This window comes from Heptranchias perlo, unplaced genomic scaffold (genome assembly GCF_035084215.1).
Source record: "Heptranchias perlo isolate sHepPer1 unplaced genomic scaffold, sHepPer1.hap1 HAP1_SCAFFOLD_140, whole genome shotgun sequence".
Classification (NCBI taxonomy): Eukaryota; Metazoa; Chordata; class Chondrichthyes; order Hexanchiformes; family Hexanchidae; genus Heptranchias; species Heptranchias perlo.
The window spans coordinates 217295-234305 of NW_027138646.1; the positions used below are offsets into that span (position 1 = coordinate 217295).

General features: G+C 48.3%; 1 protein-coding gene across 2 annotated transcripts in view; it reads right to left on the bottom strand.

The window, feature by feature from the left end:
• LOC137308833 (neutrophil cytosol factor 2-like) overlaps positions 1–16668 on the bottom strand; it is a 95898-nt gene extending 79230 nt beyond the window's left edge. For both annotated transcript variants that reach the window (XM_067977298.1, XM_067977297.1), the window contains exons 1-3: positions 16392–16668; positions 15122–15204; positions 7119–7227 (exon numbers count right to left, since the gene is read on the bottom strand). In XM_067977298.1, coding sequence (XP_067833399.1) covers positions 7119–7227; positions 15122–15204; positions 16392–16565 — 366 coding nt within the window. In that variant the 5' untranslated portion in view covers positions 16566–16668. The remainder of the gene's footprint in view (positions 1–7118; positions 7228–15121; positions 15205–16391) is intronic.
• Between the last annotated feature and the right edge of the window lie 343 nt (positions 16669–17011).

The following is a 17011-nucleotide window of genomic DNA, read 5'->3' on the forward strand; positions in this document are numbered from 1 at the left end:
TCATGCCTTATAAATCTGATTGAATTCTTTGAGGAAGTGACAGGAGGATTGATGAGGGTAGTGCAGTGGATGTTGTCTACATGGATTTTAGTAAGGCATTTGACAAGGTCGCACATAGCAGACTGGTCTGAAAGGTAAAAGCCCATGGGATACAGGGAAATGTGGTGAATTGGATCCAAAATTGGCTCAGTAACAGGAAACAAAGGGTAAAAGTCGATGGATGTCTTTGCAAATGGAAATCTGTTTCCAGTGGTGTGCCACAGGGCTCAGTGTTGGGTCCCTTGCTGTTTGTGGTATATATTAATGATTTGGACTTGAATGTAGGGGGCATGATTGGCAAATTTTCAGACGACACAAAAATTGACTATTTAGTTGATAGTGAAGAGGAAAGCTGGAGACTCCAAGAAGATATCAATGGGTTGGTGGAGTGGGCGGAAAAGTGGCAAATGGAGTTCAACCCGGAGAAGTGTGAGGTAATGCACTTAGGGAGGACAAACAGTAAAAGGGAATACGCAGTAAACGGGAATATATTGAGAGGGGTAGAGGAAGTGAGAGACCTTGGAGTGCATGTGCACAGGTCCCTGAAGGTGGCAGTACAGGTAGATAAGGTTGTGAAGAAGGCATACGGAATGCTCTCCGTTATTAGCCGAGGTATAGAATACAAAAGCAGGGATGGAATGATGGAACTGTATAAAACGCTGGTAAGGCCACAGCTGGAGTATTGTGCACAGTTCTGGTCACCACATTACAGGAAGGATATAATTGCTCTGGAGAGAGTGCAGAGAAGATTTACAAGAATGTTGCCAGGACTTGAAAATTGCAGCTCCGAGGAGAGATTGGATAGGCTGGGGTTGTTTTCCTCGGAGCAGAGGAGGCTGAGGGGTGACTTGATTGAGGTGTACAAAATTATGAGGGGCCCAGATAGAGTAGACAGGAAGTACCTGTTTCCCCTGGCGGAGAGTTCAACAACTAGAGGACATAGATTTAAGCTGATTGATGGAAGGATTAGAGGGGACATGAGGAAAACCTTTTTTCCCCAGAGAGTCATGAGTGTATGGAATTCGCTGCCTGAGGCAGGGACCCTCAACTCTTTTAAAAAGTATCTGGACCTGCACCTAAAGTGCTGTAAGCAGCAGGACTATGGACCAGGTGCTGGAAGGTGGGATTAGGATGGGCACCTGGTTGTCCTTCGAGCCGCGCGGACACGATGGGCCGAATGGCCCCCTTCTGTGCTGTATCTTTTCTATAGTTCAATGAGGGACTTTAGTTACGTGGATAGACTGGAGAATCTGGGATTGTTCTCCTTGGAACAGAGACAGTTGAGAGAACAACCTTCGACCATCACCCTCTGCCTTCTGCCACTAAGCCAGTTTTGTATCCAAAGTGCCAAGGCACCCTGGAATCCGGGTGCCTTGGCACTTTGGATACAAAACTGGCTTAGTGGCAGAAGGCAGAGGGTGATGGTCGAAGGTTGTTTTTGTGACTGGAAGCCTGTGGCCAGTGGGGTACCACAGGGATCGGTGCTGGGTCCCTTGCTGTTTGTGGTCTACATTAATGACTTGGATATGAATGTAAAAGGTATGATCAGTAAGTTCGCTGATGATAAAAAAATTGGTAGGGTGGTAAATAGCGAGGAGGATAGCCTCAGTCTGCAGGACGATATAGATGGGTTGGTCAGATGGGCGGAACAGTGGCAAATGGAATTTAACCTGGAAAAGTGCGAGGTGATGCACTTTGGAGGGACTAACAAGGCAAGGGAATACACAATGAATGGGAGGACCCTAGGCAAGACAGAGGGATCTTGGTGTGCAAGTTCACAGATCCCTGAAGGCGGCGGAACAGGTAGATAAGGTGGTAAAGAAGGCATATGGGATACTTGCCTTTATTAGCCGAGGCATAGAATGTAAGAGCAAGGAGGTTATGATGGAGCTGTATAAAACACTGGTTAGGCCACAGCTGGAGTACTGTGTGCAGTTCTGGTCGCCACATTACAGGAAGGATGTGATCGCTTTGGAGAGGGTGCAGAGGAGATTCACCAGGATGTTACCAGGGCTGGAGCGCTTCAGCTATGAAGAGAGACTGGGAAGATTGGGCTTGTTTTCCTTGGAGCAGAGGAGGCTGAGGGGGGACATGATTGAGGTGTACAAAATTATGAGGGGCACAGATAGGATGGATACTAAGGAGCTTTTTCCCTTCGTTGAGGGTCCTATAACAAGGGGACATAGATTCAAGGTAAAAGGCGGGAGGTTTAGAGGGGATTTGAGAAAGAACTTTTTCACCCAGAGGGTGGTTGGAGTCTGGAACTCACTGCCTGAAAGGGTTGTGGAGGCAGGAACCCTCACAACATTCAAGAAGCATTTGGATGAGCACTTGAAATGCCATAGCATACAAGGCTACGGACCAAATGCTGGAATATGGGATTAGAGTAGACAGGGCTTGATGGCCGGCGCAGACACGATGGGCCGAAGGGCCTCTATCCGTGCTGTATAACTCTATGACTCTATGAGATTTGATCGAGGTGTTCAAAATCATGAAGGGTCCAGACAGAGTAGAGAGAGAGAAACTGTTCCCGTTGGTGGAAGGGTCAAGAACCAGAGGACATAGATTTAAGGTGATTGGCAAAAGAACCAAAGGTGACACGAGGAAAAACTTTCTTACACAGCGAGTGGTTAGGATCTGGAATGCACTGCCTGAGGGGGTGGTGGAGGCAGATTCAATCATGGCCTTCAAAAGGGAACTGGATAAGTACTCGAAAGTAAAACATTTGCAGGGCTACAGAGAAAGGGCGGGGGAGTGGGACGAGCTGGACTTGATGGGCCGAATGGCCTCCTTCCGTGCTGTAACCTTTCTATGATATTTCCTAAGGTGCGGTGCCCAGAACTGAACACAGTACTCCAGGTATGGTCTAACCAGTGCTTTGTATAGCTGTAGCATAACTTCTACCCCCTTGTATCCTAGTCCTCTAGCTATAAAGGCCAGCATTCCATTAGCCTTTTTGATTATTTTCTGTACCTGTCCATGACATTTTAATGATCTAGGTACATGGACCCCTAAGCCTCTTTGGACCTCCACTGTTTTGAGCTCTTCACCATTTAGAAAGTACTCTGATCTATCCTTTTTAGGTCCAAAGTGGATGACCTCACACTTGCCTGCATTGAAAATCTATTTGCCACAGTTTTGCCCATTCACTTAATCTATTAATATCTCTCTGTAATTTTATGCTTCCAAAGCACTGCTTCCAATGCTGCCTATCTTTGTGTCATTGGCTCTCTATCACGTCATCTATGTTGTTAATAAATAGAGAATAGTTGAGGCCCCAACACAGATCCCTGTGGGACACCACTGGTCACATCCTGGCAATTTGTATACCTGCCCATTATCCCCACTCTCTGTCTCCTGCCGCTCAGCCAATTTCCAAACAGGGTCAACAATTTCCCTCAATTCCATGAGATTCAATTTCAGCTCATATGAGGGACTTTTTCAAATGTCTTCTTGAAGTCCATATAAACAACATCCATAGCCATTCCCCTGACCACTGCTATAGTCACCTCTTCAAAAAATTCAATCAGGCTCATCAGACTCGACCTACATTTTACAAATCCATGCTGGCTCTCTCCGATCAGCTGAAAATTTTCAAGGTGTTCAGTCACTCGATCCTTAATTATAGACTCTAAGAATTTCCCGACAACAGATGTTAGACTAACTGGTCTATAATTCCCTGGTTTCCTTTTCTTACCTTTCTTAAATAGCAGTGACATGAGCAATTTTCCAATCTAAAGGAACGGTTCCTGAATCGGGAGAACTTTGGAAGATTATAGTTCGGGCATCCGCAGCATTCTCACCCACTTCCTTTAAAACCCTGGGATGGAAACCATCTGGTCCTGGGGATGTGGCACTCTTTAATGCCATTATTTTCTTCATCTACGTTAATTATGGTGAGTCCCCGCCCCTGATTCAAAATTAATTTCCTTGGAGTGTCCGGCATGCTATCCTCTTCCTCTACTGTAAATACTGACACAAAGTAATTATTTAACATGTCCGCCATTTCCTTACTATCACCATTATCAGTTTTTAAGGGGCCCACTTTGCTCTGGATCACCCTCTTTTTCCGAATATAATTGTGAAATTGTTTTGTGTTGATCTTGATATCCCTTGTACAGAATGAACTTCATCTCAACAAAGGTTTGAAACTGTCTCCGAGCATTCCTTCAAATAATTTTGAAATACAAGCAAAACAGGTGCTCAACAGGTTGGAACACAAAGAGGAGGAGGCCATTCAGCCCCTCAAGCCAGTTTGGCCATTCAATGAGATCATGGCTGATCTCTATTCTAACTCCATCCACCTACCTCAGAACTAATATCCCTTAATACCATTGGTTAGCAAAAATCTATCCATCTCAGATTTATAATTAATTGAGCGAGCATCTACTGCTCTCTGTGAGAGAGAGTTCCTCACTTCTACCACCCTTTGTGTGAAAAAGTGTTTCCTAACTTCACTCCTGAATGGCCTGGCTCTGATTTTAAGAACATTTTTAGGTTACGTCCCCTTGTCCTAGACCTCCCCCACCAGCGGAAAAAGTTTCTATCTACCCTATCAATTCCTTCCAAAATCCTAAAAACCTCAATCAAATCACCCTTTAACCTTCTATATTCCAGGGATTATAACCCTGGTTTGTGTAATCTCGCCTCATAATTTAACCATTGGAGCCCTGGCAACATTCTGGTGAATCTCTACTGCACACCCTCCAAGGCCAATATATCCTTCCTAAGGTGCGGTACCTAGAACTGAACACAGTACTCCAGGTGTGGTCTAACCGGGGCTTTGTACAGCTGTAGCAAAACACCCTTCCATTTATATCCTAGCCCTCTAGATACAAAAGCTAACATTCCTTTAGCCTTTTTGATTACTTTTTGTACCTGACCACTACATTTTAGTGATCTGTGTACATGAACCCCTAAATCTCTTTGGTCCTCCATTGTCCCTAGCTTGTGCCATTTAAAAATATTCAAATTTATCCTTTTTGTTCTAAAATGGATGATCTCACACTTACCTGGGTTGAACTCCATCTGCCACAGTTTTGCCCACTCACTTAATCTATCAATGTCTCTCTGTAATTTTATGCTCCCGTCTACACTACATACTATGCCACCAATCATTGTGCCATCAGCAAACTTGGATAGATGGCTCTCTATTGTGTTATCTAAGTCATTAATAAATATAGTTGAGGTCCCAGCACAGACCCTTGTGGGACATCACTAGTTACTTCCTTCCAATTCGAGTACATACCCATTATCCCTACTCTCTGTCTTCTACACCTAACCTGACCAGGTCAATAATTTGCCTTCAATTCCATGAGCTTTAATTTGAGCTAACAGTCTCTTATGTGGAACCTTATCGAATGTATTCTGGAAGTCCATATGAACTACATCCATAGACATTCCCCTGTCTACTACTTTAGTTACTTCCTCAAAAAATTTATTTAGGTTTGTTAGACATGACCTACTCTTTACAAATCCATGCTGGCTCTCTCTAATCAGCTCAAATTTCTCCAAGTGCTCAGTCACGCTGTTCTTAATTCTAGATTCCAATACTTTCCCCACAACAGACTAACAGGTTTACAATTTCCTGGTTTCTCTCTCTCACCTTTCTTAAATAAAGGAGTTACATTTGCAATTTTCCAATCTAAAGGGATAATTCCTGAATCGAGAGGGCTCTGGAAGATTGTGGCTAAAACATCGACAATTTCCTTTAAAATCCTGGGGTGGAAACGATCAGGTCCTGGGGATTGGTCAGTCTCAAGCTTTCAAGTTTTCTCGTTTATGTTAACTTCAGTGAGTTCCAGTCCTCGATTCATTATTAGTTTCCCTGGAATGTCATGTATATTATCCTCTTCATCTACTGTGAAGACACGGGCCCAACACAGAGAGACACGGGCCCAACACAGAGAGACACGGGCCCAACACAGAGAGACACGGGCCCAACACAGAGAGACACGGGCCCAACACAGAGAGACACGGGCCCAACACAGAGAGACACGGGCCCAACACAGAGAGACACGGGCCCAACACAGAGAGACACGGGCCCAACACAGAGAGACACGGGCCCAACACAGAGAGACACGGGCCCAACACAGAGAGACACGGGCCCAACACAGAGAGACACGGGCCCAACACAGAGAGACACGGGCCCAACACAGAGAGACACGGGCGTAAATTTTAACCGGGAGCTGGGGAGAAGGTGCGGGGGGATTTCCTGACAGGAAATACGGAAGTACAGGTTTCCCGGATGTCCTTACGATTTTGAGGTAAGGACAACTTTTAATTTTTTTTTTGTATATTTCCTGCCCAATAGGCCAGCCTGACTGACGGTGTGGGGGGGGGGGGGGGTCGGAGAGCGCGCGGGGGGCCCCCTCGACCCGCCTCCTGGGAGCCCGCCCCCTCGACCCGCCTCCTGGGAGCCCGCCCCCTCGACCCGCCTCCTGGGAGCCCGCCCCCTCGACCCGCCTCCTGGGAGCCCGCCCCCTCGACCCGCCTCCTGGGAGCCCGCCCCCTCGACCCGCCTCCTGGGAGCCCGCCCCCTCGACCCGCCTCCTGGGAGCCCGCCCCCTCGACCCGCCTCCTGGGAGCCCGCCCCCTCGACCCGCCTCCATTAATGGGCCGACTGGAGGCGGGTTTTAGCTTTTTACAATTTTGACCTTCCCACCCACCCCAAATTTACCCCACGGGCTCAACGCGGAGACACTTCCTCAGTCATTGAGGCCAGTATTAACATCCTAAATGCTGTACAGTTCAGATCACAGAACTGAACACCCAGTGAGCTGTGGGTCCAGTGCGTAACTGGGAGGGGCATGATTTATCCCTGATCCATCCACACAGCCGGTCAAAGGTTGTAACACCAGCTGGGATGATCAAATGCTGTGGTATATTGAATGGATCTCCAGGGGAATCTCACAGTGGGCCTGAGGGGTTCAGACTGTTCCAGGGTCCAATTGTTTAAATGTATTGCTCCACAGAAGCCGCCTGTACCCAACAATGGGGTGAAAATAGGGAAAGAGAAAATTATACTTCAAAGACCACAGCTCAGTAGAATTCTACCTCATGAGAGGCTGTTCTCTTACCTCCCATGAGTGCAGTCTGTGTCTCAGGCCCAACTGTGTGTAATCAATCACTGAATTACCTCGTAAATTAGTCAGGGCATGTTTAAAATCACCCAGTGCCTCATCGAACCTGCAGTTCAAAAAGAGAAGGTTTAAAGTACAAGGAGAGAGAGTTACTTCAGAGTAAACTACAAGGGAAGATCTTCCAGGATTCTCTACATCCTAGAACGGTCCCTGTGGATTGGACAGTAGCAAATTTAACCCCACTATTCAAGAAAGGAGGGAGAGAGAAAACAGGGAACTACAGGCCGATTAGCCTGACATCAGTCATGGTAACAGGTCACTTAGAAAATCATAATATGATTGCCTATCGGCAGAGTCAACATGGTTTTAAGAAAGTGAAAAGAAAAAAAATACTGCGAATGCTGGAAAACTGAAATAAAAACAGAAAATGCTGGAAATGCTCAGATCAGGCAGCCTCTGTGGAGAAAGGAACAGAGTAAACGTTTCAGATCAGAACTGGAAGAGGTTGAAGATTAAACAGTTTTTAAGCAAATTCCGAGCCAGGGAAAGGGGGGAGGGGAGGAAAGAACAAAAGGGAAGGTCTGTGATAGGGTGGAGGGCAGGAGTGATTAAATGACAAGAGGGATGATGGTGCAAGGCAAGGAGGGTGGGAATGGGACAAGTAAAGAAACAAAAGATGGGTCTAGAGGAGCTGTAAATGGCAACATCAGAACCATTACCAGCACCTGCTGTCCGAAAACACGGGAGCAGTGGTTGTGATCTGAAGTTATTGAAATCAGGGTTCAGTCTGGAAGGTTGTAAAGTGCCTCAGTGAAAGATGAGGTGCTGTTCCTCGAGCTTCCATTGAGCTTCAGTGGAACAGTGTGAGAGGCCGAGGGCAGAGAGGTCAGAGTGGGAGTGGGACGGGGAATTAAAATGGCAGGTCAGGGTCACGTTTGCGGACTGAGTGGAGGTGTTCAGCAAAGCGATCACCAGCCTGCGTTTGGTCTCCCCAATGTAGAGGAGACCGCATTGTGAGCAGCGAATACAGTGCAGTAAATTGAAAGAAGTACAAGTAAATCCCTGTTTCACCTGGAAGGAGTGTTTGGGGCCCTGGACGGTGGGAAGGGAGGAGGTGAAAGGGCAGGTGTTGCATCTCCTGCGTTCGCACGGGAAGGTGCCGTGGGGAGGAGAGCGGGTGTTGGGGGTGATGGAAGAGTGGACCAGGGTGTTGGGGAGGGAGCGGTCCCTTCGGAATGCTGGGAGTGGAGGGGTGGTGGGATCGGGCTGGAGGTGGCGGAAATGGCGGAGGGTGATATGTTGAATGTGGGGGCTGGTGGGTGGAAAGGGGGACCCTATCATGGTTCTGGGAGGGAGGGGAGGGGGTGAGGGCAGAAGTGCGGGAAACAGGACGGACAAGGTCGAGGGCCCCGTCAACTACAGTGGAGGGGAATCCTCGGTTGAGGAAAAAGGAAGACACATCGAAAGCACTGGTGCGGAAGGTGGCATCGTCAGATCACATGCGACGGGGATGAAGAAAGTGGGAGAAGGGAATAGAATCCTTGCAGGAAGTGGGGTGGGAGGAAGTGTAATCAAGGTAGCTGTGGGAGTTGGTGGGCTTATAGTAGATATTGGTTGACAGCCTATCCCCAGAAATGAAGACAGAGAAGTCGAGGAAGGGAAGGGAAGAGTCGGAGATGGACCATGTGAAGGCGAGGGAAGGGTGGAAATTGGAAGCAAAGTTGATGAAATTTTCCCGTTCGGGGCGAGAGCAGGAAACGGCACCGATACAGTCATCAATATACTGGAAAAAGAGGTGAGGGAGGGGACCTAAGTAGGACTGGAACAAGGAATGTTCCACATATCCCACAAAAAGGCAGGCACGGCTGGGAGCCATACGGGTCCCCATAACGACGCCATTTATTTAGAGGAAGTGAGTGGAGTCAAAGGAGAAGCTGTTCAACGTAAGAACAAGTTCAGCCAGGCAGAGGAGGGAGGTGGTGGATAGGGACTGGTTGGGGCTCCGTTCAAGGAAGAAGCAGAGGACCCGCAGGCCATGCTGGTGGGGAAGGAGGTGTAGAGGGACAGTTAGGGCTAGGGAACTGGAAACTGTTAAAATGGTGGAGGGCGTCAGATGAGTTCCAGATGTAGGTCAGAAGAGACTGGATAAAGGGAGAAAAAAAAGTGGAGATAGAAGGAAATAAGTTCTGTGGGGCAAGAACAGGCTGAATCAATGGGTCTCCTGGACCAGTCCTGTTTGTGGATCTTGGGAAGGAGGTAGAAGCGACCTGTGCGGGGTTGGGGGATTATGAGGTTGGAGGTCGGGAGGGAAGATTTCCAGAGGAGATGAGGTCAGTGACGGTCTGGGAAACTATGGCTTGATGTGTGGCACCAACTGTCCGACACCTCCTCCTACCTCCCCATGGATCATGGCCCCAAACTGCCGAAGCTCAATGGAAGCTCAAGGAACAGCACCTCATCTTTCACTGAGGCACTTTACAACCTTCCAGACTCAACCCTGATTTCAATAACTTCAGATCATAACCACTGCTCCCATGATTTTGATGTGGAGATGCCGGTGATGGACTGGGGTGGACAAATGTAAGGAATCTTACAACACCAGGTTATAGTCCAACAGTTTTATTTGAAAATCACAAGCTTTCGGAGGCTTTCTCCTTCACTCACCTGACGAAGGAGAAAGCCTCCGAAAGCTTGTGATTTTCAAATGAAACTGTTGGACTATAACCTGGTGTTGTAAGATTGCTTACCCATGTTTTTGGACAGGAAGTGCTGGTAATGGTTCTGATGCTGCCATTTACAGCTCCTTTAGACCCATCTTTTGTTTCTTTACTTGTCCCATTCCCACCCTCCTTGCCTTGCACCATCATTTTGTCATTTTATCACAGGCCTTCCCTTTTGTTCTTTCCTCCCCCTCTTTCCCGGACTCTGTACGTGCTTAAAAACGGTTAAATCTCAAACTTCTTCCAGTTCTGACTAAGGGTCATCAACCTGACTGATCTGCTGAGTATTTCCAGCATTTTCTGTTCTTATTTATGAAAGGGAAATCGTGTTTGACAAATCTATTAGAGTTTTTTGAGGATGTAACGAGCAGGGTAGATAAAGGGGAACAAGTGGATGTCGTATATTTGGATTTTCAAAAGGAATGCGATCAGGTTCAAGAGGTTGTTAAACAAGATAAGGGCTCATGGGATTGGGGGTAATATATTAGCCCCATTAGCATGGATTGAGGATTCATTAACTGACAGAAAACAGAGAGTAGGAATAAACGGGTCATTCTCAGGTTGGCAGGCTGTAACTAGTGGGGCATCGTAAGGATCGGTTCTTGGGCCTCAGCTATTTCCAATATGTATCAATGAGTGAGATGATGGGACTGAGTGTAATGTATCCAAGTTTGCTGACGATACAAAGCTAGGTGGGAAAGTAAGCTGTGAGGAGGGCACACAGAGCCTGCAAAGGGATATAGACAGGTTAAATGAGTGTGCAAGAAGGTGACAGATGAAGTATAATGTGGGGAAATGTGAAGTTATCCACTTGAGTAAGAAGAACAGAAAAACAGAATATTTTTTAAAAGATGAGACTGAGAAATGTTGGTGTTCAGAGGGATTTGGGTGTCCTTGTGCACAAATCACAGAAATTTAACATGCAGGTACAGCAAGCAATTAGGAAGGCAAATGGTATATTAGCCTTTAATGCAAGGGAGTTGGAGTACAACAGTGAGGAGGTCTTGCTGCAATTATATAAGGCCCCAGTGACACCTCACCTGGAGTACTGCGTACAGTTTTGGTCTCCTTACCTAAGCAAGGATATACTGGCCTTAGAGGCAGTGGAACGAAGGTTCACTAGATTGATTCCTGGGATGAGAGGGTTGTCCTATGAGGAGAGATTGAGTAGAATGGGCCTATACTCTCTGGAGTTTAGAAGAATGAGAGGAGATCTCATTGAAATGTATAAAATTCTTAGAGGATTTGACAGGGTAGATGCTGAGAGGGTGTTTCCCCTGGATGGAGAGTCTAGAACTAGGGGGCATAGTCTCAGGATAAGGGATCGGTCATTTAGGACCAAGATGAGGAAAGATTTCTTCACTCAGAGGGTTGTGAATCTTTGGAATTCTCTACCCAAGAGGTCTATGGATGCTCAGTCATTGAGTATATTCAAGACTGAGATCGATGGATATTAGGACACTCAGGGAATCAAGGGATAGAACCAGAGAAACCATAGAAAAGATACAGCACAGAAGGGGGCCATTCGGCCCATTGTGTCCGTGCCGGCTCAAAGAACAACCAAGTGCCCATTCTAATCCCACCTTCCAGCACCCGGTCCGTAGCCCTGCAGCTTACAGCACTTTAGGTGCAGGTCCAGGTACTTTTTTTTTAAAGAGTTGAGGGTTCCTGCCTCTACCACCAATTCGGGCAGCGAATTCCATACACCCACCACCCTCTGGGTAAAAAGGCTTTTCCCTCATGTCCCCTCGAATCCTTCCACCAATCAGCTTAAATCTATGTCCTCTAGTTCTTGAACTCTCCGCTAGGGGAAACAGGTACTTCCTGTCTACTCTATCTGGGCCCCTCATAATTTTGTACACCTCAATCAAGTCACCCCTCAGCCTCCTCTGCTCCAAGGAAAACAACCCCAGCCTATCCAATCTCTCCTCATAGCTGCAATTTTCAAGCCCTGGCAACATTCTTGTAAATCTTCTGTGCACTCTCTCCAGAGCAATTACGTCCTTCCTGTAATGTGGTGACCAGAACTGCGCACAATACTCCAGCTGTGGCCTTACCAGCGTTTTATACAGTTCCATCATTACATCCCTGCTTTTGTATTCTATACCTCAGCTAATAACGGAGAGCATTCCGTATGCCTTCTTCACAACCTTATCTACCGGTACTGCCACCTTCAGGGACCTGTGCACATGCACTCCAAGGTCTCTCACTTCCTCTACCCCTCTCAATATATTCCCGTTTACTGCGTATTCCCTTTTACTGTTTGTCCTCCCTAAGTGCATTACCTCACACTTCTCCGGGTTGAACTCCATTTGCCACTTTTCCGCCCACTCCACCAACCCATTGATATCTTCTTGGAGTCTCCAGCTTTCCTCGTCACTATCAACTACACGGCCAATTTTTGTGTCGTCTGCAAATTTGCTAATCATGCCCCCTACATTCAAGTCCGAATCATTAATATTTACCACAAACAGCAAGAGACCCAACACTGAGCCCTGTGGCACACCACTGGAAACGGATTTCCATTCGCAAAGACATCTTTCGATTTTTACTGAGCAAATTTTGGATCCAATTCACCACATTTCCCTGTATCCCATGGGCTTTTACCTTTCTGACCAGTCTGTCATGTGGGACCTCGTCAAATGCCTTACTAAAATCCATGCAGACAACATCCATTGCACTATCCTCATCAATCCTCCTTGTCACTTCCTCAAAGAATTCAATCAGATTTATAAGGCATGACCTTCCCTGAACAAATCCATGCTGACTATCCCTGATTAAACCATGCCTTTCCAAGTGACACTTTATCCTATCTCTCAGTATTGATTCTAATAGTTTGCCCACCACTGAGGTAAGACTGACCGGCCTATAATTGTTCGGCCTTTCCCTCATACCCTTTTTAAACAATGGTACTACGTTTTCAGTCTTCCAGTCCTCCGGTACCTCCCCTGTATCTAGTGAGGATTGGAAAATGATCCTCAGAGCATCCGCTATTTCCTCCCTGGCTTCCTTCAATAGCCCAGGAAACAATCCATCCGGCCCTGGTGACTTATCAACTTTCAAGGATTCCAGTCCCTCTAGTACTTCCTTTCTCATAATCTAAACCAGGAGAACTTTCTTCATCAGTACGTTTCTGGCCAAATGAGGAAGGAGGCATTGCTGGATCTGGTTCTGGGGAATGAGATGGGTCAAGTGGAGAAAGTGTCAGTGGGGGAACATTTAGGGAACAGTGATCATAGTATCATAAGGTTTAGAATAGCTCTGGAAAAGAACAAGGAGCAAACTAGAGTAAAAGTACTTAATTGGAGGAGGGCCAATTTCAGCGGTTGAGAACGGATCTGACCCGAGTAAATTGGAATCAAAGATTGGCAGGGAAAACTGTAATTGAACAGTGGGCGGCCTTTAAAGAGGAGATGGTTCAGGTACAGTCTCAGTACACTCCCACGAGGGGGAAAGGTCGGGCAACTAAAGCCAGAGCTCCCTGGATGACGAAAGAGATAATGAAGCAGAAAAAGGGGCATATGACAGATGTCAGATTGATAATACAAGTGAGGCTGAATATAAAAAGTTCAGGGGAAGTGAAAAAGTAAATAAGAGGGGCAAAGAGAGAGTATGAGAATAGACTGGCGGCCAACATAAAAGGGAATCCAAAAGTCTTCTTTAGGCATGTAAACAGTAAACGGGTAGTAAGAGCTGGGTGGGGGGGGGGGGGTGGCGGCGATTAGGGACCGTAAAGGAGATCTACTCATGGAGGCAGAGGGCATGGCTGAGGTATTAAATGAGTACTTTGCATCTGTCTTTACCAAGGAAGAAGATGCTGCCAAAGTCACAGTAAAAGAGGAGATAGTTGAGATACTGGATGGGCTAAAAATTGATAAAGAGGAGGTACTAGACAGGCTATCTGTACTTAAAGTAGATAAGTCACCTGGTCCAGCCAGCATGTATTTGTTAAAGGCAAATCGCGTTTAACTAACTTGATTGATTTTTTTGATGAGGTAACAGAGAGGGTCGATGAGGGTAGTGCAGTTGATGTGGTGTATATGGATTTTCAAAAGCGTTTGGTAAAGTGCCACATAATAGGCTTGTCAGCAAAATTGAAGCCCATGGAATAAAAAGATCAGTGGCAGCATGGATATGAAATTGGTTAAGTGACAGGAAACAGAGAGTAGTGGTGAACGGCTGTTTTTCGGACTGGAGGGAGGTGTACAGTGGTGTTCTCCAGGGGTCAGTGCTGGGACCACCGCTTTTTTTGATATGTATTAATGACTTGGACTGTGGTGTACAGGGCACAATTTCAAAATCTGCAGATGACACAAAACTTGGAAGGGTAGTAAACAGTGAGGAGGATAGTGATAGACTTCAAGAGGATATAGACAGGCTGGTGGCATGGGCGGACACTTGGCAGATGAAATTTAATGCAGAGAAGTGCAAAGTGATATATTTCAGTAAGAAGAATGAGGAGAGGCAATATAAACTAAATGGTGCAATTCTAAAGGGGGTTCAGGAACAGAGAGACCTGGGGGTATATGTGCACAAATCTTTGAAGGTGGCAGGACAGGTTGAGAAAGCGGTTAAAAAAGCAAACGGGATCCTGGGCTTTATAAATAGAGGCATAGAGTACAAAAACAAGGAAGTTATGATGAACCTTTGTAAAACACAGGTTCGGCCACAACTGGAGTATTGTGTCCAATTCTGGGCACCGCACTTTAGGAAGGATGTGAAGGCCTTAGAGAGGGTGCAGAAGAGATTTACTAGAAGATTCCAGGATGAGGGACTTTAGTTATGTGGATAGACTGGAGAAGCTGGGGTTGTTCTCCTTAGAGCAGAGACGATTAAGAGGAGATTTGATAGAGGTATTCAAAATCATGAAGGGTTTAGATAAAATAAATAAAGAGAAACTGTTCCCATTGGCGGAAGGGTCGAGAACCAGAGGACACAGATTTAAGATGATTGGCAAAAGAATCAAAGGCGACATGAGGAAAAATATTTTACGCAGTGAGTTGTTATGATCTGGAATGCGTTGCCTGGAAGGAAGCAGATTCAATCGTGGCTTTCAAAAAGGAATTGGATAAATATTTGAAGGAAAATAACGTGCAGGGCTACGGGGAAAGAGAGAGGGGAATGGGGCTAACTGGATTGCTCTTAAAAAGAGCCGGCACAGGCTCGATGGGCCGAATGGCCTCCTTCTGTGCCGTAACCATTCTACGATTCCATATCAAACACTCCCAGGGCAGGTACAGCGCGGGTTAGATACACAGTCCACTGCAGGTATCTGCTTACATCTCTAAACGTAGATGAACTGCGCCTCTCTGGAAGAAACAGACAGCCAACCGGTCATCTTTAGCAATCGTTTGGTCAAAAGCCTGCAAAGAAACAAAGCAAAATCCATCATTAGCCGACACAGCTGGTATAAAATCACCATGGCGGCAATCAGTTGTGCCTCGGTGGGCAGCACTCTCGTCACTGAGTCACAATGTTGTGGGTTTGAGTCCCATTCCAGGACTGATCACACAATCCAGGCTGAAACTTCCAGTACAGTACTGAGGGAGGGTCAGTACTGAGGGAGTGCCGCACTGAGGGAGGGTCAGTACTGAGGGAGTGCCGCACTGAGGGAGGGTCAGTACTGAGGGAGTGCCGCACTGAGGGAGGGTCAGTACTGAGGGAGTGCTGCACTGTCGGAGGGTCAGTACTGAGGGAGTGCCGCACTGAGGGAGGGTCAGTACTGAGGGAGTGCCGCACTGTCGGAGGGTCAGTACTGAGGGAGTGCCGTACTGAGGGAGGGTCAGTACTGTCGGAGGGTCAGTACTGAGGGAGCGCCGCACTGAGGGAGGGTCAGTACTGAGGGAGGGTCAGTACTGTCGGAGGGTCAGTACTGAGGGAGTGCCGTACTGAGGGAGGGTCAGTACTGAGGGAGTGCTGCACTGTCGGAGGGTCAGTACAGAGGGAGCGCTGCACTGTCGGAGGGTCAGTACTGAGGGAGTGCTGCACTGTCGGAGGGTCAGTACTGAGGGAGCGCTGCACTGTCGGAGGGTCAGTACTGAGGGAGTGCCGTACTGAGGGAGGGTCAGTACTGAGGGAGGGTCAGTACTGTCGGAGGGTCAGTACTGAGGGAGTGCCGTACTGAGGGAGGGTCAGTACTGAGGGAGGGTCAGTACTGAGGGAGGGTCAGTACTGTCGGAGGGTCAGTACTGAGGGAGTGCCGTACTGAGGGAGGGTCAGTACTGAGGGAGGGTCAGTACTGAGGGAGGGTCAGTACTGAAGGAGGGTCAGTACTGAAGGAGGGTCAGTACTGAGGGAGGGTCAGTACTGAAGGAGGGTCAGTACTGAGGGAGCGCCGCACTGAGGGAGGGTCAGTACTGAGGGAGGGAGGGTCAGTACTGAGGGAGCGCCGCACTGAGGGAGGGTCAGTACTGAGGGAGGGTCAGTACTGAGGGAGGGTCGGTACTGTCGGAGGGTCGGGGGCGGGCGGGCGGGGGTCAGTCGGGGGCGGGCGGGAGATGGGTCCCGTGGGGAGACAGACGGTGACGGGCCCCCCGCCCTCACTCCTCACCAGCAGGGCCCCGGGCAGGTCCCCGAGCCGGAGCAAGACGCAGCCGAGGGTGAAGCAGATCTTGGAGCCGGGCTCGGAGACCCGGAGCAGGTGGGTGCGGGCCGAGGGCCAGTCCCGCCGGTCAATGGCCCGCACGGCCCGGTCCCAGTCCCCGATCAACTCCCGGTAAGTCATCGGCCCAAAGCAACTCGCTCCCTCCGCAACCGCAACAGGAAACGGCGGGGACTCGAGCCCGAGACCGCTCCCCGCACAGGAATCCGGGCCCCGCCCGGGGGAGGGGCCACTGAGAGAGGGGAGGGGCCTGAGAGGGGGAGGGGCCTGAGTGAGGGGAGGGGCCTGAGAGGGGAGGGGCCTGAGAGAGGGAGGGGCCTGAGAGGGGCAGGGGCCTGAGTGAGGGGAGGGGCCTGAGTGAGGGGAGGGGCCTGAGTGAGGGGAGGGGCCTGAGAGAGGGGGGCCTGAGGGAGGGGCGGGGCCTGAGAGAGGGGGAGGGGCCTGAGAGAGGGCGAGGGGCCTGTCACATTCTGTATCACACTGCACCAAAATATCATTGTTCGTGAAAAGTGTGATACAGAGTGTGATAGGGGACAGTGTGATACAGAGTGTGATAGGGGACAGTGTGA